The sequence below is a fragment of the Mastacembelus armatus genome, chromosome 2, assembly GCF_900324485.2.
Source record: "Mastacembelus armatus chromosome 2, fMasArm1.2, whole genome shotgun sequence".
NCBI lineage: Eukaryota > Metazoa > Chordata > Actinopteri > Synbranchiformes > Mastacembelidae > Mastacembelus > Mastacembelus armatus.
Window position 1 is genome coordinate 3,639,514 of NC_046634.1, and position 25,828 is coordinate 3,665,341.

General features: G+C 40.7%; 1 protein-coding gene across 6 annotated transcripts in view; it reads left to right on the plus strand.

Moving 5' to 3' along the window:
- The window catches only part of dmd (dystrophin), a 216,353-nt gene that overhangs the window by 146,590 nt on the left and 43,935 nt on the right, over positions 1-25,828 (plus strand). For 4 of the 6 annotated variants that reach the window (XM_026301384.2, XM_026301380.2, XM_026301383.2 and 1 more), the window contains 29 exons: positions 1,558-1,668; positions 1,898-2,071; positions 2,161-2,316; positions 2,405-2,575; positions 2,916-3,095; positions 3,228-3,350; positions 3,861-4,031; positions 4,513-4,635; positions 4,734-4,868; positions 5,172-5,324; positions 6,511-6,681; positions 10,495-10,617; positions 12,046-12,218; positions 12,328-12,463; positions 13,976-14,151; positions 14,998-15,145; positions 15,493-15,618; positions 15,738-15,887; positions 16,009-16,107; positions 16,566-16,665; positions 17,009-17,178; positions 17,431-17,548; positions 17,819-18,030; positions 18,253-18,407; positions 18,913-19,102; positions 22,470-22,642; positions 22,738-22,894; positions 23,916-24,027; positions 25,261-25,532. In XM_026301384.2, the coding sequence (XP_026157169.1) occupies positions 1,558-1,668; positions 1,898-2,071; positions 2,161-2,316; positions 2,405-2,575; positions 2,916-3,095; positions 3,228-3,350; positions 3,861-4,031; positions 4,513-4,635; positions 4,734-4,868; positions 5,172-5,324; positions 6,511-6,681; positions 10,495-10,617; positions 12,046-12,218; positions 12,328-12,463; positions 13,976-14,151; positions 14,998-15,145; positions 15,493-15,618; positions 15,738-15,887; positions 16,009-16,107; positions 16,566-16,665; positions 17,009-17,178; positions 17,431-17,548; positions 17,819-18,030; positions 18,253-18,407; positions 18,913-19,102; positions 22,470-22,642; positions 22,738-22,894; positions 23,916-24,027; positions 25,261-25,532 (4,458 nt within the window). Of the gene's footprint in view, positions 1-1,557; positions 1,669-1,897; positions 2,072-2,160; positions 2,317-2,404; positions 2,576-2,915; positions 3,096-3,227; positions 3,351-3,860; positions 4,032-4,512; positions 4,636-4,733; positions 4,869-5,171; positions 5,325-6,510; positions 6,682-10,494; positions 10,618-12,045; positions 12,219-12,327; positions 12,464-13,975; positions 14,152-14,997; positions 15,146-15,492; positions 15,619-15,737; positions 15,888-16,008; positions 16,108-16,565; positions 16,666-17,008; positions 17,179-17,430; positions 17,549-17,818; positions 18,031-18,252; positions 18,408-18,912; positions 19,103-20,691; positions 20,847-22,469; positions 22,643-22,737; positions 22,895-23,915; positions 24,028-25,260; positions 25,533-25,828 lie in introns of those variants that run through there. The other 2 variants (XM_026301381.2, XM_026301386.1) reach the window with 2 other exon arrangements.

Here is a 25,828-nt window from a genome sequence, read left to right on the forward strand (position 1 = left end):
ATTTTCTACAGGATGGGAAGTGCAGAAAATGTGCTCCACCCAGTGGCTGGGACAACTGATATCTTTACACAAGAGCTTTATTTAGGCAGGAAATAGCAGTCTCTTTTGAAAGAGTGCCTCATACAAAATTAAGTGGCAGTGTGTTACTTAGCCCAGCTGGACTCTGGTAGTCCGAACATGGTTAACATTTATCCAGAGAACAGGCTATGATTTAACAGTTTGACAGAGTGGTGTGTGATTTTTCAGGGTAACCTGTGTGACTTGTTAAAATCTTTGGTTTGATAACAGTAGCCAATAATCCCATAAAATGTGTTTAGCTGACAGAGAAATCTGGAGATGAATATGACTACAGTAGCTTTGTGTGACCAAATAGAGCATGTGTCAAAAGAGGCAAACAGAACTCACAAGACTTAACCAAACTAAACATTACCTGACTAACCTCAAATCCAGAGCTGAGCCGAGAGATACCTTGTTGTATGCAGACTAAAAAGACCCATCTGGACCTGCTTTAATTAGACAAGGCCAGACTATGTTCAAATTTAATTGCTTGGTTCTAGGTCCAGGTTGTCTTTGGAAAAAATGCTGGTATATTTCAAAATAAAGTTGCCAGCTTATCACTAGTAATTGCTGGTTTTAATTAGATCACTGTGGAACCTTTGGCCTTGTCAGACTTAAGCATCAACAGAGACATCTGTGTCAACAGGTAGAGAGTGAAGTGTGGAAATATAAATAAAAAGACTTTTCTCTGTCTGTATGCATAGTAACCCAACATAGAACCACAAATGTTCTTATTCTCTCTGTGGTCCTAATTAAGCCTGGAGCTGCTTTGGACAGGAACAGCAAAAACACACACACACTATCTCTGCCTCTTCTACAGACTTCCTCGTCCCTCTTTTCTCTCTGACACACACACACATGCATTCCTGGCTAATCAGATCATGACATAATGACCTGCAGTGGCACAATGACTAATATAGATGGGACATTATGTGTGTGTGTGTGTGTGTGTGTGTGTGTGTGTGTGTGTGTGTGTGTGTGTGTGTGTGTGTGTGTGTGTGTGTGTGTGTGTGTGTGTGTGTGTGTGTGTGTGTGTGTGTGTGTGTGTGTGTGTGTGTGTGTGTGTGTAGAGAAGGGATGGAGAGCTTAGTGCAGTTGAACACCACTGTAAATGATTAGATCAGAGTGGTGAGCATCTGTGATTAGTGTGGTATTTAAAAAGAGAGAGCAATGAAAGACACCAGGTGTGTGTGTGAGAGAGAGAGTGAGAGAGAGAGCGAGGGAACTACAAATCAAAGCTTTATAGTATCTTCTCTACTTGATGCCTATTGCCCCCTTATGGCCAGCAGAGGGAGGTGCACTGTAAATCCAATTTTATTGCCTTTAGTTTCACTTCTCATACAGGCTGTATTCTATTTATTGCATTTCTAAATGTTAGATCTGTTAGTTTAAAAAATAAGATCATTTCCAAACATAATTTGTTTGGACTGATCATTTGCATTATTTTGCTTTTTATTCCTATCTTGGCATTTATTTGATGACTGTGTGTGTGAGTAACAGAAAGTCCAGACAGAGCTGAGCGAGTATGATGCGACCCTGGAGAGCATGAGGATAAAGAACGAGGACAAAGAACCATCCCAGAAGATCATGGGGCAGATAGACCATACCCAGGTATGTGCCAAACCTTAATATCTCATGAGAGACATTCAGTGTCTGACATTATTGGAATATAATACTAAAGAACCACAAAATGACTGTAAATAATACACCTGTCCAAAAAGTGCACACATGCTGTACATGTACAAACTCACAAATACAGACATGTATAAACCTGAAAACTGGCTATTTCATGCAGTTGGTGTCCTCATATGTTCATGTTTGTTTCTTAACCTTTTGTTAGAAAATGTTGGCAGATGTCTGGATGAAGTTCCGACTCTTCCAGAAGCCAGCCAACTTCGATGCTCGGCTGGCCGAGTGTGAGCGCGTGTTGGCTGGGGTCAAAAGTCAAGTGGGAGTGTTGGACATCCGTAGCGTGGAGCAGGACGTGGTTCAATCACAGCTGGAGCAGTGCATGGTGGGTACTTGCATGACCGTGGCAGAAAAGATGTTCAATAAATTGATAGATCCAGAATGAACCCTCTGCTGTTTGTCTCTGTTCAACAGAAGTTGTACAAGATGCTGAGTGAGGTCAAAGGGGAGGTAGAGACGGTGATAAAAACAGGCAGACAGATTGTCCAGAGGCAACAGACTGAGCAGCCCAAAGAGCTGGATGACAGAGTGACCGCCCTGAAACTGCTCTACAACCAGTTGGGTGCACAGGTGAAAAATCACACACAAACTGGACACATATAATCAACCAAGGCAGATTTAGAGCTAAATGTATTGTATCCATTATGTGTGTTTTAAGGTAACTGAGAGTAAACTGGAGCTGGAGAAGAGTCTGAAGTTGTCAAGGAAGCTGCGCAAGGAGCTGAACGCCCTGACGGAGTGGCTGGCGGCGACTGACGCTGAGCTGACCAGGCGCTCCGTCGTGGATGGAATGCCCACTGACCTGGAGGCCGAGGTGGCGTGGGCACAGGTATGACACACACATACAAAGATGCAAAACTCGCCATGCAGTTCCTGAGCTGACTGTTTAATAGCAGTTCTCTTATGTCACATTTCCAAAATCCTAGTGTGCTGCCATCAAAGGCCAGTCATTTAGTAGTAGAGCAGTAGAGCTGGTTGTACCAGGAAAAAAAAAGATGTCACTGTTTTGTTCGGTTGTGAACATTTACTGAAAATATGCATTATACAGTAACTACTGAAATGGAAACGGTGTATTTAACAGTGATGTATTGATAGAGTCCATGTCTAAAGTGAGTCAAGCTCTCAAACCTCTAACACTATCCCATGTTGTGAATTCCCATATTTCTCAGTCCATCCACGGGGAAATAGAGCGGCGTCAGCCTCAGCTGCAGGCTGTAATGGATCTCGCTGAGGCCCTCAAAGCTGTGCTGCGAGGCCAAGGAGGCCTGGTGGATGACAAAGTCAGCCTGCTGCACTGCAACTGGATCGCAGTCACATCCAGAGCGGAAGAATGGCTCAACTTGCTGCTGGTCAGAAATAAAACCCTTTGTGATCATTTGTTTTACTTCTTTCCCATATTCATGCTAAAATTAAACCAAAGTCTCTAAAAATAACTCAACAGAAGCATCATAGTTTGCAGCCTCCGTCTCTTTTTCTCTCAGGACTACCAGCGACAGATGCAGAAGTTAGATAGAGAGATAGAGGAAGTGAACGGATGGATCGATAGAGCGGAGAAAAAGATGGACAACATGGACAGCCAGGGACCCAACGACGCCGTGCTGAAGGTTGGAATGTTACTATAATTTGTTATTTTTTTGTTAGTGCCTTTGAGAGGCAATAAGCATTTGCACTATAGTCATCTTGAGACAGATTTGATTGCCTTTTAATTCAGTTGCATTGGAATTGGATGAAAAATATCGTTTTACTGAAGAGGCAAATCTTTTATAAAGAATAATTTACCAACAGCTTCCTAAAATGAAAACAAATGACTTTTTCATTTTCAATTTGATTTGGAGTTACATTCAGAAGTTAAACATGAGGAACTTGAATGTACCTTAATAAATATCGAGTGTAAAAATGAAAAATAAATTTAGGAAGATGGTACTGAATCCTTAGTCTGCCCAGAATTTGAAACCAGCAGCATTAGAAGCAGGGACAGGAAGTGGATGTATGAACTTAAAAACACACACCGACTGTATTTTTGCCAGGTATGAGAAACTGCTGCAGCTTTCATGCAGTCAGGAAAGGCAGCTTGCCTGACAGATTGTGTGTGTGTGTGTGTGTGTGTTTATCAGGTGTTACGTGCAGAACTGGATCCGATGCGGGGTAAAATGGAGGAGGTGAGAGTTTTAGCCCAGGAGCTCATGTCCACAAGGGGAGAAAACTGCCAGGCCCAGGTGGGACCCAAAGTGGAGCAGCTCAACCAGAGATTTGACACCATCGCTCAACGCATCACCTCTGGGCTGGTAGGGAAGAAAGATAATTATACTCTGAGTGCTGTTCTTTTGAAATTCAGCCAATGGCAGGCTGGATTTTAATTAAAATGTCAGTTGTTATTTTGACTTCTACACAGTTTTGACTTTAAACGTACTTGTTCTTTTTCATCTTTTTTTTGGTAAATGTTAGTCCAAACTCTAACAGATTCCTTAATCATTAAATTTACTGAATAAAAAGAATCCCTAAGTTTACCTCAGTCTGACCAAGTAGACTTCAAAATCTCTGCATAAATGTACTTTAAATGCTCAGTTAACAGACTTCAAGCTCTCGCACTAAATTTACTTCAAACTCCTGCTAAAATTACCTCAGCCTCTCTGACTTCATTTCCTTTCTCTTGTCCACTTTCTTTCGTTGTGTGTCTGTGTCTTTGCCTCCTTCTGTGTGTGTGTGTGTGTGTGTGTGTGTGTGTGTGTGTGTGTGTGTGTGTGTGTGTGTGTGTTTGTGAGGCAGACAGCAGCCTCACCCAGGGAGCTAGAGCAGTACCACAGTGAAGCACAGATCTGGCTGGAGCTCCTGGAGGAGGAAGTCAAACAGGGGGAAAACCTCAAGGAGGAGGACTTCCAGGAGGACAAGGTTTCATAAACACGCACATATGCAGGAGGTTAATCATAGCTGTTTTGACTTTTCATATTATGTGGACATTTATAAGGAGTATGTATGTGTGTTTGTAGGATTGTGAGGAAGGTGCAGTGAAGGAGTTACTGTTGAAGGGAGAGAATTTACAGAAGAGAGTCCCAGATCAGGACAAGAGAGAGCAGATCAGACGGAAACACAACCAGCTCAACAGCAAGTACAACACCGTCAAGGTAACAGACTGCACACAGACAACTGTTTTCATACTAAAAGCTGAATAACACTCTGGAGGTTTACACAAATTTGTTCATCCTAACATTCAGAGAAAACAATCTTTGCTTGAAGGTTGGTCAATACTGAGGGTCTGTGCAGTGTATCCAGTAATACAGCTGTATATCTAACATGCCTGACATTTTCAGTGTGGATTTCAACTTGGGATTTTTAAACTTAGACTCAAGCTGCTGCTCTAACAGGCTGTTTTATGTACACACACACTGCAGACATTGCGTTAGTCTTTTCCTTAATTGTGTGTGTAGGACCTGCGTGTGATGAGGAACAGGAAAGCATTGGCTATTGCTCCCCAGTGGTACCAATACAGGAGGAAGTCACATGACCTGCTGGCCTGGCTGAATGACATCCAGCGCAGCGTAGACCAACTGCCTGATCCCCCTGAGGGAGAACGGGTCAAGGTGACAAGACACATGCAAACACACCTAGTTTTTTTTTTTTTTTTTTTTTCTCACATGAAGAATTAACCATGAAACTTTTGTATTCAACCTGCCCCAGCTGTTCATCTCACACATTGTCTCACATTTTGTATTTTTCATTCTACATTTTCCTGATACATGAGTCTTTTTCTTTCCTACCTCTCTCCATCTCTAGGGGCTCGTTTGTCAAGGCTTTTGCAATGTTATTCACTTGGGAAGAGGACATTCTGAATAATTGTTCCAGGAACTCGCTCATATTAATTGAAAGAAAAAAAACTGCAGGCAATTACTTTTAACATCTGTAGATCATTACTGAATTATTTTTGAGACAGCTGTATCATTAATATTTATTATAACTTGGAACAGCTGATGTCAACTGACCTGCAATATACCTTATACTAGGATAATAACCTTTTTTTTTTTTTTAAAGGAGCTGAACTCTTATTGTGAAATTTTCCACTACCTATTTTTATAGTGAGGTTGGTAGTGAGCTTTTAATTTTTAAATTAGGCTTTACAAATTTCAGTAGAATAATTTTGGGGGAAAATCATATTCTTTAACATTTAACACACAAGGTTTAATAGAGAATCCCTGGACTCCACCTGTTTTTCTGCCCCCACCCTGACTGTCTGTGTCTTTTACTTTCAGATGATCACTATGACATTTCGCTAAGCGGACGTCTCACCTCAACTGTCATTGACACAACTGAGACTGTGCACTACCTGTCTGTCTGTCCATCTGTCTGTCTGCCTCTGCATTAATACAGTTCTTTGCTTGTTTTCACCCCCACTCTCCTCAGTTCACACACACACACATACTCCTCTGTACCAGCCATTGATTGTACTCCTCAGTGTAAATAAAGTCTTAAGGCAGTGTGCGCCTCCTAATTACAGCACTACTTTTCCATTGTATATGGATTGTTTAAATGGTCCTACAAACAGTATCAAGCTACAGTATGGATTCTTTGTTTGAATGCGTGTTTGAGTAAATGAATGCGTTTTATTATTTATTGTGTATCAATTGTGCCTGTGGTTGTGTGTTTGTGTGTGTGTGTGTGTGTGTGAATGTTTGTTCAAGCACATCCACATGCTTCTCTGTGCCCCCATCCCCCCCTCTCCATCGTACTCAGTCGATAGCAACTGAACTCCTGGTTGATTTCGTCCAATAGGAAATTGGCTCAGAGTTCGACAAGAAGAAGGAGGAGCTTAAGGAGGTGCAGGGCTTAGCCAATCAGCTCTCAGAAGCTGGAGCCGCCAATCTAGTGGAGCCCCGCCAACTCCAGCTCAACACGCGCTGGGTTGAGGTGGAGGGCAAGTTCATACCCTTCAAAAGACAATGTGTGAGTTTCACTAGGCACAACTTCTATATGTACAGTACTAACGTTAAATATTAAACAGGTTCATAGTACTAAGCTCTTAACCTTTAAAATACAGTGTGTGAGTCTCTAAGTAGTTATAATATTTTTCTTTTGCTAACTTATAGCATGAAACTTGCCTGAAAAGCTTTCAGTAACAATTATCCTAAAGAAAGGTAACACCTGTACACACACTCCCAAGCCAGTAACAATTATCCCAAATAAATTCTATTCATATGTAAGTGCTCCTGTGGGCTTCTTTTCCTGTTAGAATTAATTACAGAATCTTAAACTCATAAACATTAGTGCAAGTTTGGGTTGTAATTGCAGGTGGATCAGATTTCACTCATAATAGTATAACAATACTATATAATTAAGCCTTACAGTTCAGTGCTGACAAATGACAAACTATCAGGTAGGAGTTAATAGTGTTACAGTGACAAATTGAGAAAAACATTTAGAAAGTTTCTTGCTGAGGGTGAGATGAGACGATTGATACCAGGCTCTTTCTGTGCTACAAATTGTTAAATGCTAGAGACTGGAGCCTTAAATTTTGAATGATGCTTCAAATAGATGTTTGGCAAGAAAAACATTAGCATATTCTGCAAAATGTAGGGAAATACACTGCAATTCAGTCAATTAAAGGAAACATTTCTCTATATCCATAACAGTGGATCTAACATTTTTATGTATGTTAAAGAATCCTATATGTTGCTTACTGTCATCAAATCCCACAAAATGGCTAAAAGCAACAGTTTGTGTCTGTTCTTTTTAACTAGAACAAGAGAATGTAGTGCATTTGTCTGGGACAGTGTATATGTAAATGTTATGTGGGATGTTTTTATTGACTTTTGAAAACAATGGAATCTAGAGGCACGGAGTAAAACGTTATCAGTCTTTGGATGCACAGACAGCACTTCTAAGTAGGATACATTTATTGTTGGATTTATTTTGTGCATTTGTTGACAACAAGAAAAAAAAAGCACCACATTTGAAGTCCATCTGGATGGACAGCTACAGTTATAAAAGAACAGAACTTTTTTCATTTTATTCCAGTAACAATAGAGACAGAAACTAAAACTAAACTTAATTTATTTCTTCATATATAGTCAAAAGCATGGAAATATTTTCAATTATGTTAGACCCCCATTGAATGAAAAAAGCTGCTTTAAAACTAAAATTGCCCTTGAAATGAAATCTGATGTGCTTTTTTGTTTTTCTTTGCTGCATTCTCATTTATATGTCTTATGTGTACATGTGAAACTCGCTCACATGTCTGACTCTCATTGACTGCTCTGTCTGGTTCTGTGTCACAGCATGCCAACCAATCGCATTACACCCTCGCAGCTCCCTGATCTGCCAGTCACTGAAGATGTATATAGAACCTCATGCACTTACAGTTCATAATATCAAGTGTTGGAAAAATACTCATCTTAATATAATTGAACTTAACTCTCAGACATCCACTAATGCATTTCTTCAGACACACGGAAATGAATCATAAGCACATAATTTGCATCACTTTCATCTTTATTTACCAAAAGACCACTGAGTGAACCCACTTGATCTTTCTTAGCAGTGCTGTGATTCATTGTGCTGCAGTAAACCTGGGAGCTGCCCGGGCCACTGAGCTGCTCTGCTTCAGCTGTTAAGGCACTTCAGTGCATTGCTCAAGGACTCTTGACCAGAAATTGTTCAGGGAGGGGGGTGCACGTCACTCCCCATAGTTTCTGTGTGGGTGTGGGTACTTGGTAATCGTAAGTATGGGTCACCTGTAGATTAGATTGGAGATGAAATCTGTGATATTTTAAAGGAGGCTTATTGTAAAACTTTGTTGCTACAGTAAACTTAAATATCAGAAAGATGTAACTTGCAAATTGGGGCTTTTTTGCGAATTGGCGTACAATGCAAGTGGCGCTATAGGTGGATGTGTTAGTAGGTGTGAGAACCACGTTCAATCATATCAGCTACTTTAACCACTTAAAACAAAGGTCACTATTATTCATTTTTCCCCCGAAGGGAACGTACTGATGTCTGTGATGTGCAGCTTTTCAAATGAATACAGCTGCTCAAATACTGTACCAAGACAAGTTGATGTCTTTATTAAATATGACAACAGCATATTCGCTGGGGCTTTCAAGCGTCTACATCACACTTGTGCAAGTTGTACCCTGGACCAGGACTGGCTTACGGACAAGCTGTGGCATCACAAATCAAACTTAGATTTCAAAAAACTTCCAGCTTTCAGCAGATGGATATGAACAGTCTTTTAGTGCAAACACTGCACAAACAGAACATACATACTTCATTCTGCACAGTGAATCTCAAATGTCCTGATAAAGTAGGAAAAAGCAAAGGACATTTAGATTTTTGGAGAGGTTTTAAATCTGATTTGAGTATTGTATTTCTCTTTTTAATTTTTATGAAATTCAGTTAGGGCAACTGTGCTGGCATAAGAGTCACCAAAATACTAACCCTGAGTATGCCCCAGAAAAATGCCACTTTGCTGGCACAAAGCTACCCTTCTCGCCACACTTCTGACTGCCTGCTGGCACCAAAATAGAGCCCATAGTCATTTCCATCTCCTCTCAGTGCCTGAGCAGCAGTGAATCACTGTGACATGCCATAAACACAGATACTGGATTTCCTCTGACTGTAGCTGCTGTCTATCATTGCACAGTGTCTTTAATGCCAAAGAATACAGGTTAAATGTGTAAACCTCCTTGTTCTGCAATGACTAAGGACACACATTAAAACCTTTTAATCTTAAATCTTTTATTTGGAACATTAGTGACATCAGGCAATTAAAAACACACAGCACGTCTTAGTTTTACATTTGGATTTAGTTTTAAAATGCAAAGGATTTTGTTACTGACTCATACCAAGGATGAAAAGTTAGGATATTTCTGACTCTATTTCCATTTTGACCATTTTAAAAGCTGTCTGCTAACTTTAAATGCATTAGTTCAATGGAGTACTACTTTAACAAGTCAGAGGTAATATATTTCTTCAAAAAAAAAAAAGGGAGCCACCAGACAGAGTAATTACATCCCTGCAAAAGGACATTCAGTACAGCAGTTAGTGAGAGAATCAGCTTAGTCTTTCCAATACACTTCATCTTACCCCTGTTACAAACACGACTGTCACACCAGGCAAACCCAGAGCTGACTTGTTAACTTAAGGCCAGCAGCAGTCATTAACTTTCTATGAGCCTGCTAATGCTGCTAACATGCATGTTTTATTTGGAGTTAATTAAGTGTCATTTAAATGGGAGCAAAGATTGACCAGGCGGTATGAGCGTAAGAATGAGCTGAAACAAACAGAGCAGAGTGATCATTTCTCAGTATCTCTGCACTGTGGAGAGGAGCTGCCGTTGTAGAAGCTGCTTCATTCGACTGACTATTATATATTATGGTTGGGGGAACTGTAAAATTCATTTCAATTAACTGTTTCAAGAGAATACTCAATCAAAGAGACAAATAAGTTAAGCTTAAATATGATTTTAATATACAACAAGTGTATAATGCAACAGTAATGTGTTTAAACAAGAATCTATGACAACCATGACATCACAGTTTAGAATTTATCATCTAAATTTAATCTGCAATGAGTAATTTATGTGCTGTTTTTTTATTATGCAATACAAAATGATGCTTTTTATTTTTTAAATGACCCTCAATATAAAAGCTGTTTTTTTCTGATCTACCTCTCTATTTTGTGTATTTGTGAACATGTGTGTGTGATGCCTATATTTTGCTATATGGGTGTGTGTCTGTGTGTGTGTGTGTGGACGTCCAGGAGTACCTAACAGAGCTACAGGCCTTGTTGCGTTCTGTGTCGGAGACGGACTTCAAGCTGAACTCTCCTGAATACTGGCCTGCAGCGTATTATAACCTGCCTCAGCAAGAGCACTGTCTGAAGGTCAGCACTGATTTAATGTGTCTGTCTGAAAGCTCCAGACTACATTTCTCAGAAAATAATATCATGAGCGACCAGGTAACTTACAGAAAGGTTTGTGTTTTTAGTGAAATATATACATATGCTACCCATGTGCCATTTGTAAAATATCCTCACTGAAGAAATTACAAAAACACATCACAACATAATATTTTTTATGACATTTTCCTCTTGTTTTTATTTCCTGCCTGATTATACAAGCTGTGTTAACCAAAAAAACATTTCCTGCTGTAACAAACTGCTTTATCTTGTTATCTTGTTACAAAATATTTTATTACAAGTAATTAAGGTACCTTATTAATACAATAAGAACTGATTCTTTAACAACACAACAACAACTTATCTCAATAAAACAAGAAACACCTCTCAGCATAGGCTCATGTATCCTATTTTTAAAATGCAGAAAAAGGTCCAGGTAGAACCTGAAGAGACACTATAGTCTCCATAGTCAACAACAACAAGGACTAGGCTATAAAGTTGAGCTCATGCTTTGATGGAGACATGAGAAAAGTATTATTCGTTCATGTACAGTGTTCAGCAGGAAGGCATATACTGTAAGCACTGCCCTGTTTTTCTGTTCCACTTAATGCACCAAATACATTATTTTTCTTTCTGCAAAAAATCACTCATTTTTTTGTTTGTTGGTTCAATGTAAGTGAAGCAGGAAATTAATTGAACCCCAAAAAAGCATTTGTAAAGCAAATATAAGTTTTCACAAGCACTGTATTTTAATAAGGTCATGTTGTCTTGGAACAAATTATAAAATAAAAATGCACAATATCACAATATCATCTTTAGTTTTCTTATAATTTGTATTTTGCTTAATGTGTTAGCAAAAGTGGGACAGGCTTTTCAGGTAAAGTGGGACACTGTTGTTAGGGTGTTTTATGCAGCAGTTCTGCGTGTGTGTGTGTGTGTGTGTGTGTGTGTGTGTGTGTGCGTGTGTGTGTGTGTGTGCGCGTGTGTGTGTGTGTTGTGGAATCACAGTTCAGTGTTTTGGGAGGCTGCAGTTTTAGTTTAAATTGTACTCCATAACACTAATGTTCCACTTATGCTCAACCTGCCGTTACTGCCCATTTATCTTGTATATGATTTTGTATACTTGGTTAAGTTTGCTGCATATGGTGTGAAGTGAAACCAACTCAGGGGTGTGGGTCTCACAACTCTCACCTGATTTACTTAGCTCACCTAGTCCAGCTTTTTCTGATTGAAGCCACCTGGATGGGTGGTGACTCAACCTTTAGATATTAAAATACAGACAAGAAAGAAAAAGAATGTATTTGGTGTAATCCAAGTTTCTTGTTAAGAGAATCAATGTGGAAGAAGTTCTTAGGTCCTTTACTGCACTCATCTCTCTGTGTCCTGCATCCTGATAATCACCTCCACACACAGGAGGTGAAAGGGAGCATCGACAAGCTGCAAGGCCCAGTGAAGGGAGCATTGGCCCGCAGAGAGGAGATGGTAGCAACAGCACGGCCTCTGGAGGGCCAGAGAATCAGGGAGACTGCTGCCCTCCTCAGTACCAACTGGGACAAACTGAACAAGCTTTACCAAGACAGACTGAGGTAAGGAGTGGTGGATTGGTAGAAGAATGGATGAATATATATGTGTACTGACTGTGCACACACATTTAAGTGAACATCTGTACTCTTCTGTACATGTGTGGACATCAAGGCGTTGGCAGGACTGCAACTCCAAGTGGCAGAAGTTTGCTTCAGATCAGAAGGCTCTGGAGGAGTGGCTGGATGAAGCTGAGAGCACTTTAAAACTGGCTGAGAGTGAACCAGCAGCACACAGACAGCACCTCAGGGTAACACACAGAAACACGAACACATACACAAACACATGCTGACAGGGAGACACATAACCAGAGACAAAAGCATTTCTTCACAATTATAGACAGCTGGTTGTACGCACATTGAAACTACTCTAATACATGCATTTAACAGAGTAACTACTTAAACTGTTAATGCAGTAAATATAACTTTGGTATGACATTACATAAGGAAACGTATATCAAGATCTTGCTGGAATTTCTCTGAAATGAATGACAGCAGTGCTTCAAATAAAAACGCTCAAAACAAGTAGAATATCATCATGACATCGCGTGATATTCCAAGCACAACGTAACATCACATCACATCATATTACTTTTGTGCGTGCTAGTTGTTGGTGTCCATGTGAAGTCAGTAGTGCGCACGCACACTGACACACAGATGGCAGTTGTCAGGAGGAAAAGGCAGTGAGCGTCTGACAGCGCAGTCAGTCTCAATACAAACAGAACACATTCCTTTTTTTAGGCCTTATGTAACAATATTATATCATCAAATTTGACATTTCAGTGTTACATCAACCGCAAAACTAGAAACTGGAAGGATTAGGAAAAGCAGTTTAACATACAAGGGTAGAACAAAGCACATTAGGCTCACTGAGATTTAGGCTGTTAATGTATGTAACCGTTTTTACTGAGGAGACTTTTTGTTTCAATTGCTGTGGTTGATGCATTCAATCTTGTGTAATATTGTGTGTGTGTGTGTGTGTGTGTGTGTGTGTGTGTGTGTGTGTGTGTGTGTGTGTGTGTGTGTGTGTGTGTGTGTGTGTGTGAACACCCTTGTTTTCATCATCAAACCTGTCCAGCCCCACTATAAGCTGCTGTGATCAGCTCTGTGTCCATCTGCACAGACAGGGATGGAGTGTCCAAGTGCCACTCAAGTGCTGGTGTGTGTGTGTGTGTGTGTGGATAGAAACTGAGGACCATCTGGCACCTGAGCTGCACCCTGTCCTGATCCCCCACTGTACAAACAGACACACTCAGTTATTGAATGTATTAATATACAGAATACACAATCATGAAAGGCTTATATTAGTTTCCTGGAGATTTACCCTAACCATAAATAATCAGAACAAAGTCAAAAACACTGCTTCCTCTGTCCTCTGTAATTTAATGGAACTCTTCACAGTTTTGTAAAAATTACACTTAAGCACTTTCTTGGCCAGAGTTAGACTGAATAATGGATTTGTCAACTGTTTCAAAGTAATATCTAAATCAAGGAGAAAGTCATGTGCCCCTTAGAATCTACTGTATTAGTAATAATTTAAAGTATAAAGGTTAAAGGTTTTATTTTGCCTTTTCAAATTAATGGACATATGGACATAAGTGACGTCTGGCTACCATAGCAAACACCTTGATTTCGATTAAGGTTTTTGATGCCTTTACATAGTAATCCTCTATATGATCTATAAAACCAGATATTAATGAGAATGAACACCACAAGTAAACGATCAACCAAATGAATCTCCCACTTTGTGTGCACGTGTGCAGGACCTGACAGAGGCCATACCCCTCCAGGAGGTGGTGTTGAGCAGAGTGAACTCTGCAGGAGAGGACATCAGTCAGTTGAGCAAACCAGACGATGCCTCGCGCCTCAGGATGCAGCTCAAATTACTCAACACTCGCTGGGCTAACGTCTGCCACCAGCTCAACGAGCGCAAAAGGAGGTTTGTGTGCCTGCAGCTCCTTTACAGCCATAGTAATCCATGTTTGTCCTACTTTAATAGGTCTCACAATACTGTGGTGCAATATTATTATAGAGGTTGTATATATGGACTGTAGGTGAAATATGTACCGGCTTTATTGTTTGTTTTTTGTTTGCTGCCATTTCACAGCATAAATACTCAGAAGTGCCTGTACTATATGTGTCAGTGCAGTAAAATGCATCACTTGTGGGGAAAAGCCAATGAATAAAATCAAATGCATTTTCATTTTCATCAGCATTGATCATATAATCTGTCAAATGCAATGAAACACCCATAAACACAGACACACAGTTCACCTTGTCTTACCTTAAACCAAGTGATCTCCCCTTTCATCTGTACAGAAATAGCACCACTTTATTAAAACCCAAGGCTGATTCATTTCCTTATGACAGAAATATGGGATGGTTTTTTTCTTACCTTATTCTAAGTATTTTAATACTCACAGGATTAGTTAACTTAGCTAAGCATTTGCACAGAGCAGGTGATTCACTCTGTCCTTCACAGTGGCTCATAGACTGTTTTAGGGAAAGAGCACCTCAGGGCCCATGGACACTGCTATGGTGCAGTTCAACCTCTGCATTGCCACAGTGGCAACTTGCTATATGGCACAAATACACTGACCTTGTAGTGAGGTCCCTGGGAATGACTATAGACATGTTCGCATTGGAACCAACAGGACAGGTGGAGGTGGTGGTTACCTATTTTGTGCTTATTCAACAGAGCTATCAGGACTTTCCTCCATAATGATGTTCTTGCCTCCTGAACGAGTTTTACCTTCCTTTTCTCTTCTTGTCTGTCCTCATGCAGGTCTGCAGAAGCACGTACAGCAGCTGCACAGCTGCAGGATGACACGGCCTCGATGTTGAGCTGGTTGGACAAAGCGGAGGGTGTCCTGGCCATCCCTCTGCAGCCTGCAGAGCCCCAGCACATCAGAGACACACTTGGCAAAGTCCAGGTACCATCCCTGAACAATACAGCAGTTACAATACTCCACTGAGCTGTAACTGAATATATTGAAGCTGCTACCACAGTTCACATGAGATAGAAATCTTTATTATCACACTCAGCTTTAAAAAACATTAGCGTGTGCTTGTGTGTGTGTGCGTGTGTGTGTTGCTTTGTTTAATTAAATGGAGAGGGTACTGTGGGTTTCATTGCAAAGCTGTAATCTGTCTTTCAACACTTTTATTCTTCGTGAGTATGCTTCGGTAAACCTATATAATTTGGTTGAAGGAGCTTGTGTCCTACATTGAACTGCCGAAATCATTTAAATATTAAGTCCTGTGTGTCAATGTGTGTCAGGTACGTGTGGAGGAGCTTCCAGCCAAGAAGGCGGCGGTGGAGGATCTGAACTCCAGACACAAAAAGATAACACTTCCTGCTGACAAGCAGAAAGACATCAGGATCATCAACACTCGCTGGCCTCAGGTCAGCAGTGTATTTTTTGTGCTGTTGAGAATTTCTAAAAGCACTTCCTCTCATGTCTTATATATTTTTTTTTTAAGAGTGCTATGTGCCTGAAAAAAATTCACACTATGTTTGTTTAGGTGTCCAGGGCTCTGCCTGAGCGTCAGTGGGAGATCGAAGGGCTGCTGAGGGAGCTGCAGCAGCTTCAGGGTCAGCTGGATGACCTGTCAGCCTGGGCATCCAGCACTAGAACCAAGTTAGAGCACAGTCCTGAGGAGCCACCACCCAGAGTAGGACTCACACACCCACAAACACACACAAATGCACACAGCAATTTTGTTTGGATTCTTGTTTTAACAGTTTTTTCCTTAGGACATCCTTTATGAGCTGTTTCTCTGTTCACTTCTCCAGGTCATTGAGGAAGTACAAGTCAAACAGCCAGAAGTGGAGTCAGTTCTGGAGAGAGCTGGTCAGCTGTACAGGGCTGCTCCTCCCAGCCAATCAGACAAGGTGAGGCAATCAAACTGTCAACACGTATTGAAGAACCAGAATTTATTGTGGCATATATTCTTCTTTATATCCTGGTCACTGTTTCATGTGAAGGCATCTCATTCATTTTTTTATTTTTTTATTTTTACACAATCAATAGAATTGAATTCTTGAAATGTGATGGCAAAAAAGACATTTTGTTCGTTAATGTGCCCAACTGCTGTGCTCCTCTGGGGAATAACATAAATGTAACACGTTTTCCTTTCATCCCACCACTGGCTTTGCTTCAAACACTTCATCAGATCAATATTAAATACTTCATTAATGTTTGTCAGAAAACATGACATCTTCTGAAGATCAAAAACACTGAATCATATTAGAAAAAGTTCTACTGAGCTTTCCCCAGTGAAAGTAGCTGTATAAAAACAAAAGCTTTTGATTGCAATTATTTTTGAATTCTGACTGTGTGTGTTGGACAGGTGAAATATGACAAGCTAAAGGAAGACTGGACAGTGATCCTGGAGCTGGTGCGGCAACATAAAGAGAGAATGGCTGCTCTCCTGGTGGCCAAAAAAGCCAGTAAGCCTTTTAATGGGTTGGGTATAGTGCATATTTTCACCTTCCCTCACCTTGATAAGGAAATGTTAGAGGACTTAGGATTAGCGTTAGCACCAGAACTGGGATCAAATTACCACATTATCATCACTAAACTTGTCTGTTATCACTTTGTGTCATTCCACATATACTAAGAATGAAATGCAGGACATTCCTTATCATTTGTGCTTGAAGGAAGGCTTGTACAGTACATTTAGGTCAGCGCGATTGATGTGTCTACAACTGGACACAAACAAATAGTCTAATCACTGTGTGTGTGTGTGTGTGTGTGTGTGTGTGTGTGTGTGTGTGTGTGTGTGTCTTCTAGATGAAAGTCTGACAGGACGTTCTCAGCCTGAATCTGCAGGGCTGGCTCAGTTCAACAAGTCCTGGGCTGAGCTAATCGATTGGCTGACGATGCTGGACAACATGGTGCAGAACAAGCGAGTGGTGGTGGCGGACCTGGAAAACATCAACAGCAACATCAGCCAGCTCAAGGTGAGGAATTCAAAAGTCACAAGTAACTAGATATCAAACACACAGGGAAGTGTGGTTTAGTAGGATACATGAAACGATGCAAAAGGCCATCAGATTTATAAATAATGTACACGATTAAGATAAAAAACAAAAACATAAAAACAATGTAATGCATATGCTGCATGTATCTATTCCTTATTTTTTATTGCTAAAGTGGACTAATTAACTTGTTAATCAGCCAAGGCATTAGCAATATGGATTGTGTGTTTTCAGGGTTCTCTGCAGGAGCTGGACCAGAGGCGCCCCCTCCTGGAAAGACAGGTCACGGCAGCCCAGAACCTGAAGAACAAAACCAGCAACCAGGAGACCCGCAACGCTATCACTGAGCGTAGTAGGTCTCAAACACACACACACACACACACACACACACACACACACACACACACACCAGGAGCTAAAGCTGCTAAGATTTCCATGTGAAGAATGTGTCATCTCATCACTTTTTTGTCAAAGTTAATGCAGATTTAAACAGTGAAACAAATGTACACAAGCAATAATGTGCCACACTAATTTTTTTTTTTATTATTCCTTGTGTTCCTCATAAGATTTTTGATGATCAAGAACTTTTTGAGATTATGATCTGGGATGTTGGTTGTTTTAGTTGACAGGCTTCAGGCTCAGTGGGAAGACTCTCAAACCAAACTCTCAGATAGGACGAAACAGCTTCACAACATGCTGCAGGACTCCATCGACTGGCTAGATGCCAAGAAGGGGGTGGATCATCTCATCAAGAGGGCCAGTGAGAGGCTTGAGTCCTGGCAGGAGATCACTTACACTGTGGACGCACTGAAGAAACAACATACTGAGCTGAAAGTGGGCTACTCACTGGATGCACACTTATCTATACAATCTATGTGTGTCTAGATTAGCTTTGTAATTAGCTCCTCATTTAGATGCACACGGTTTTTCCATTTTGCATGCTCAAAAAATATTACTCATAGTGGGAATGACTCAAAAGACTTTAGAAGTTGAGTGTGAATCATCACCCTTGTTCACTTGTTTCCTTCTTTCCTCCCTGGTTTCCTCCCTCTCCAGCTCTTTGTGAAGGAGCTGCAGCAGTGGCAGGGTCAGGTGGATAAAACTAACACACTGGCTGACAAACTGCTGACACTGTACGCTAATGACGACACGCACAAGGTCACCCAGATCAATGACAATATGATGGCCACCTGGAAGCACATCAACAAACGGTAATAACACAAACCTCACATTCAAGAGGCTGCTTGAGCACAAGAAAGAAACCATTGGTATATTTTCTGATTTCATGATGCACAAGGAGCATGGAGTTTTCCACAGAACAGCAGGGCAAAGTGAAATGTGATTATCTTGCTAAGGATGTGGTGCAACCTGCTGCTGTCATATTTTCCGCTCCAGTCACCTGCACTAGTCTTACTTATCTAGGAGAATAATAATAGTCAATTATATAGTAATTGTGCACTTTTACACTCTTACCTGTATCTGCTTTTAGTATTGTTTTTGTTGCCTGACTTGGAATTGCTTGGTCTTCAATTTTTTTTCAGCTGCAGGGAGACTTTAATAGTTTGGAAATGTGGAAATAAAACTTTTACTTACATTCAGAATGAAATTTACCTTAAAAATATTAATAAAAATGCTTACAATGAAATGAAGTATGAATCTTATTAAGTTTTGCTATTGGTTACTTGCCTTGGATATGACATGTACCTGTCTCTTCAGTGTGTCAGACAGGGAGGCAGCTCTAGAGGCAGCTCTGAAGCTGCTGCAGCAGTTCTACCTCGACCTGGACAAGTTCCTCAGCTGGCTAACGGAGGCTGAGACGACCTGCAACGTTTTAATAGATGCCACCAACAAGGAGAGACTGCAGGAGCAGCCTGAGGCAGCCAGGAAGCTGCTGGGCCAGTGGAAGGTAGGACACACACACACACACAGCTCTTCTTCGTTCTGTTAAAAATCCCTGTTCCCCAAACTGTGCACAGCTCCACTGAGGGCTTTCCAGATCACATACATTAAGATGTAACTGAATGGCCTGGTTGGTTATTGTTTTATTGCAACGTTGATTTTCATTGCCACTCTAAATGTGCTGTTATGCTGTTTCCATCATCAAAACGAAAGCTGCACAGTGCAACTGGTTTTCCTTAGGACAGCAAGGCACAGAGGTGCTGGCGTGGCCTGAGGGTTGAAGGCACAGCATATAAACTGTAACGCAGCCAGTTCAAGCTAAAAACAGGAACCCCTGCTGCATGTCACAAAAGATTTATTGGTCAGTAGAATCATTCCTCTTGTCCATTCTGGCTGTGAAGGGGGATATAATCAACTGGAAACAAACTCCTAAGGTCCAAACTTACAGCCTTTTTAGTACAAAATTCTGCCTATGTTTGCAAGATAACCACTTGATCCATCTATCTCAGAATGCTGAAGCTTTATATTAGCTAATCACGGCCAATAGGGACAGGCAGAACAATTGCAGGAAATGTGAGTATTGTTTTAAAAAACATTTGAAAATATGTGAGCAGAAGAAGAGAAATCTGGCAGATCAGTACTGTGACAGAACAGTCAAAACACTTTTATCTACAGACACTCAAACCTCACCAACACAAAAAGATGTTGTACGTAGCCCCTCCCACACTGTTTGACTGATAAGTGATTACTAAGAAGGGCAAAAAGGCTCCAGCAGTGATCTAGACCCCTACAGAAAATGAAAATAGTGATTACAGTGTTTTGTACTTCACAGCCAGTACAGTTCCAGTTTTTGACCCAGAGTTTAAGACAGTCTTCCTTGACTCTCTGCCCCCGCTGGCATGACAGGAATGCTGACATGGCAGCATAGAGACATTTCATTGGTCTGGTGCTGCCTGGCAGACAAATGCAGAATTTCCCTACTGCATTGTGGGTGTTGAAGGGAAGGCTCTGTTCTGTGAGAGAACAGATTTTGACCCTCGGCCCTCACCCTGCACCCACATACTCTTTCTGGTGGAACAGCGCGTGCGTGCATGGATGCTTGCATACAAATACACACATTCACACAACTTACGTACTGTAAAGAAAAGACATGGGCACACAGGCAGCATTTTGGAAATTAATTTTCAACACACACTGTTGAAAATCCATGTCTCTGTGCACTTCCCTTCCACACACACACACAGTACAACAGCAGCACTGTATGGAGCACTGAGATAGTCTTCTGTGTCCAATTGTAATGGCGGATGGCAACGCGGCGTAGCATCCAGAGTGTGCACACACTCAGGATATAAGACTGCACACAGATAAGGCTTAATTGGAAAATGAGTGCACTCATCGTGTTATACACCCTTTCAAGTTCTCTTTGCCTCTTTCCTCCTCCTCCTACTCTATCGCCCCTCTCTTTCTCACCCACTCTGTCTTTCTAACTCACTCTGACTCACACTCCAACTCCCTTTTTATATGTAACTAAACTCTCCCTCCATCTCTCTAATGATCCCTCCCTTCCTCTTCATCTCCAAATCTCTCTCTGTCACACACATTTACACAGAGGGCATCCTTATGCTCTTACATTGGGGGCTAATCCTGAGAGAACAGAAGAAGCAAATGATGCTGCTGCTTCTTGTTGTCTAGTTTGTGGATACCTGAGTAAAGTTTGGATGATGCTGCGCAGGAAGATCTACCATGTTCAGGTTGGGACAGAAAATCAAGCACTATTTTGTTAATATGCACTTTAATCCTAAATTCAGATTACCATCTATAACAAAGCTTTTGCTACATAAGTCAAGGTAATTGTTGAGCATTAGTGAAGTATAGTTGTTAAAGTTTAATGTTTGGACACATGAACTGTTTTGTGTGTGCGTGTGTGCGTGCGTGTGTGTGTGTGTGTGTTTATTTTTGTAGAGAGGTTTGGAATAAATCCACTGTTTTACACCAAATAGCTTCATTGAGATATTTTGCTGTTTCCACACAGATTTTTGATGAAATATAGAAGTATAGGGAAATATAGAAGTAATATCAGCATCGTGATATAATCAGTTTAAAATGAAGACATCGGAGTTTATGTTCAGTGAAAGCACAGTGTTCGAGCTGATTCCTAGTGTGCAAAGCTGAACATTTAACTCACAGGAAAAGCTGTAGAAAACTTTCTAAAACCACATTCATCAGTCTAATACTGCACTCCACCTTCACTGTCTTCAATACTTTCTATTTGTTCTATTTCTGTCTGTGGCTTATTCTCTGGTGCAGTGACTCCATTTTCCCTTCAGGTATCATTAAAATTTCATGTAATCTAATTTATCTTAAAAGTTCCAGTCAAACATTCTTTTACAGGATGTTTTCTTTTAAAGGAATCTTTTCATGGATTTACTCAAATTTTAACATAAAACACCAAAATAAAATGCGACTACAAGATTGATAGGAGAACAACAGGGACATTTATTAATGCTATTAAAGGACACTGTCTGGTAAAGTTTTACTTTGAATTGAAAAGGGACCTACACGGTTTTGGAAACACGAGATACATTTGAATTGAAATTATGAAATTTAATTGTTTTTTTTTCTCATCCATCATCCATGCAATAATTGTGCTGTTATCACTATTATGAACTTACAGCACAGCACAGTTGAAGGTGATAAAACCAACTAAAGATAAAGTGAAAATCCGTTTGAGGAATGTGTTTGCAACTTACCTTTCAAAGTGTTATAGCACAGAGGTTAGTAGTTTTTTTTTTTGTTTTTTTTTTTTTGTTTTAACAATTTGAAGACATTAATAGGGACAAACCTTGGGTTGCCAAGGTTGTGGAAAATCCTCCTCCAGGATACTTAATTACTTAGGAGGACTCCTCAAAGGGACTTATCATTGGTTTGCAACTGATCTCTAAAGCATTAGAAAAATGAGGATGACCACTTTAACTTCATGAATGGATGTGTGTCCAGGAAAAATGAACACAGGTGGACCACTGTGAAAGTGGCCATCCTGATTTTAGGCTAAATGAGCTGAGATAAACTTTATTAATCCCTGAAGGGAAGTTCAAAATAACACATTTTGACATTTCAGTGTTACAGAATGTTCTATCCACAATGCATTAAGCCCTGCGTTATGGCTCAATCCTGGTGGTTGTTGCCTTTACAGAGTAAATCACTCTCTGAGATCCTGATCCCATTACTGAGCACCGCAGCTGAGCAGTGAATAAATTCCTGAAAGATGGCTGCTATTACCAAGAAAATGGAGTGTATGCTCCATCAGAACTTACTGCAGTTGCTTTTCTCACTCTGACTCCTGCGTGTGTGTTTCTGTGTATGTGTATTACTAGGACCTCCAGGCAGAGATTGACAGCCACACAGAGCTGTACCACTCCCTGGATGAGAATGGCCAAAGGATCCTGACCTCACTGGGCGACTCGGAGGACGCCGCCCTGCTCCACAGACGTCTGGACAACATGAACCAGCGTTGGAATGACCTACGCAACAAGACCCTCAGCATGAGGTGAGGAGACACTCAGCTTCCTGCATTATGATACAGCAGAAATGCTTTGAGTTTGTTCTGGAAAACCATACAATGCAATGTCTGTGTGCTTTAAGGGCCCACCTGGACTCGGAGATGGCCCCGTGGAAGAGGCTCCACATGTCATTGCAGGAGCTCCTCAACTGGCTGAGGCTTAAAAGTCAACAACTGGAGCAAGAGCGGCCTGTAGGGGGTGATGTCCCCACTGTGCAGTCACAGCTGGACACACACCGGGTAGGAGGAAACACTCACACAAACATTCTGACCACAGATAGACACAGTGTCTGTCTCTGCAGCATTTGGGTTGAAAATATAACATTGTACTTATTGAGGAGATGTTTTTGCCATTTGAGAAGTTGGGGTTTTTGGAATTCAGAGAAAATATGTGAAGCACAGTTGTATACAAAAATGTGGGTAAAAAAAAAATAGAGAAATTGTAACAAGTACAGAGGTTTGGGCACCGTACTTAGTCAAACAATAGGTTCACATATTTGATTGTCTGTTCCTCTTAGTAAACCACACAATTACCAAGATATTTAGAGGTGGAAACTTGTCTGTTCTTTCTTCCCACTGATCATGTATTGTAAACACAATCCTGGTTCCAGATGGCCTGGAATTTGTTGGTGTTCACTGGGGTCTTGTTTCCCTGATGGATCCAGCCAATAATTTGCATTATAGAGGGAGGAATCAATTGTCCTAATGGCTTGAATAGGTTTAGCTTGGTGAAATACATGGGTATTTTTCTATTCTTAGCTCAAATGGAGCTCAGAGTCACAATAGACAAAAACACAGTAAGAAGGTCTGTTTGTCAATTTGATAATAAAATGCTTTGTGGTTTCATAGCAAAAAAAAAAATAATTTATGTACAAGGCATACTTCATGTTTCTGTGACTAACATACATTATGCAAATAAAAGAATAAATAGAAGATACGGTCATAGGGTTAAAAGAAAAATATAATCATTCTTTGCAGTATTTTATGTAAATAATACACAGAATACATATGAACTCTGCAGCAGCAGCTCTACAACATGGAGCTGTGCAACCTTTTGTAAGTGTAATGGACCACAGTGATATCTGTATTAACTCACTGTCAATAAAGACAAGTATTAATATGTTTCACAATACAGTGTTGTAGGAAGGCATCCTGGGACACTATGAGGCCCGTGAGAAAACAAAGAAAAGTTCTGTTAATACAAAATTTAAAAAAATCAAAGCAATACTGCTAAAAACTGTTAACTTTGGTCTTTGCACAGGGCTTCAGGAGGGATTTGAGAGCTAAGGATCCAGTTGTGACCAAGGCCCTAGACGATGTTGGAGTCTTTCTGTCTGAACTGCCCCGAGAGTCGCCTTCACCTGAGCGAAAAGGTAACAGACACACACACACACACACACACACACACACACACACACACACACACACAGTTATCTGGCTAATTTCAGACAATTCTGCATGCAGGCTGTCCTCCATGTTTCTTACGAGAATTAAGATTGTCCCCCTTCAGCATTTCAGACTTGCTTTGATGTTTTTTTCATGCTGGATGGATTAGGAATATAAGCGTTGTAAGTCGTACAAAGTCTTTTGTAGCATTTTCAGCTTGTGTTATTGTACCAAAGGTTTACAATTGAACAGAGGTTGTTATTTAAATGCAGAAACTCAGTGTAAATACTGGGAATAGTTTATGAATTTGTGACTTCCAGCCACAGCAACACTCTGATCAGCCCTACCACCTGAAAAGCTACTAACATAAAAGAAAATCTAACGTGAACAGAACAGACCTTTCTTCTGGCTGGGCTCAGATCATTTTCCCCTGTGTCTAAGTCAAACAGTGATCTCTGGATCCTAGTGACAACCTGGTAACAGGGACACGTGGAGTGTAACACACATACACAGACCTCCCTGCAGCACCTTGTGCACCATGACAGCAGCCTAGTTATCAGGCTTGTAGAAAACAGCTGAACTTTAACTTCAGCCCATTAAAGCCATTCATCCGCCAACTAAAACACACTCAGAGAACACTGAAAGAAAAAGTGAGCTCCAGCTGCTAATCACTGTGAGAGAAACAAGCACTTACATCCTTGAACATCTAAAAAGTGCGAAAAGATACAGTGATGACATTTTCCTAAAAGAGAATGTGTCTTTCCACAAACTGCACCTATATAAAGCTTGAGTGGCTTTAATAAGTGAGATGGTCTCTGAGGAGCCAGGCTTTGTCAGAGCTACTGCTTGTCCTTGTGGTTGCTCTCAAAGAGGCAACAGGCGTTTAAACTCAAATGAACACATCTTAAATTGCAGCTAAGGAGAGTTGGTACTGTGAAAACAGACGACAGACTACACAGCAGGCCTTCACATAAATCCAACACAAAAATATGATAAGAGTTTGAAAGATTATGTAGTGGCTTTACATTTACAACAACGATAAGGCTCACAGTGTGTTTTTTGTGTTTTATGACTTTTTCAAAAGAAATCCTTCAAAGACACATTGTGATTGTGATTGCAGCGACTCTGCATGCAGCAACAAGGATACAGTTAAATGTGTTGGGCCTATTGTCACCATTTTTTTTTTCTCAACTGCGGACTCCTCTTTTCTTCTTAACCAGCAGATATCAGCCCAGAAGAGCGTGCCCAGAATGTGGGGCGAGTCCTGCGCAAGGAAGCCGATAATGTGATAACCAAATGGGACCGATTGAATGCTGACTCTGCCGATTGGCAGAGGAGGCTGGAGTTGGCTCTCGATCGGCTGATGGAGCTCCAGGAGGCGGAAGACTTGCTGGACGGACAGCTAAGGCAGGCGGAGATGGTGAAGGAGGCGTGGGAACCTGTGAGAGACCTGTTGATCGACTCGCTGCCGGAGCACATAGACAGAGTCAAGGTCAAACTGAGTGATGCTCAGCTTCAGTGAAACAGTAGTTACAACCATTACACTGTTATTGTCATTAATGATTGGTTGACAACATTAAGATAAGATAATGACCTTACTTAATCTACATGATCTACTTTTTTAAGTTGTAGTTGATTATTTGTATCATATGTGAGCATGTTATTTATATTACATTTACAAAGGACTAAAATGACTTTGATAATGATTGAGTTGTATTAAAAGCAGCTTTAAAGCCATATGTCACAGTCATAGGTAACTTTGTCCATATAGCCCCGATGAAGTGGAAG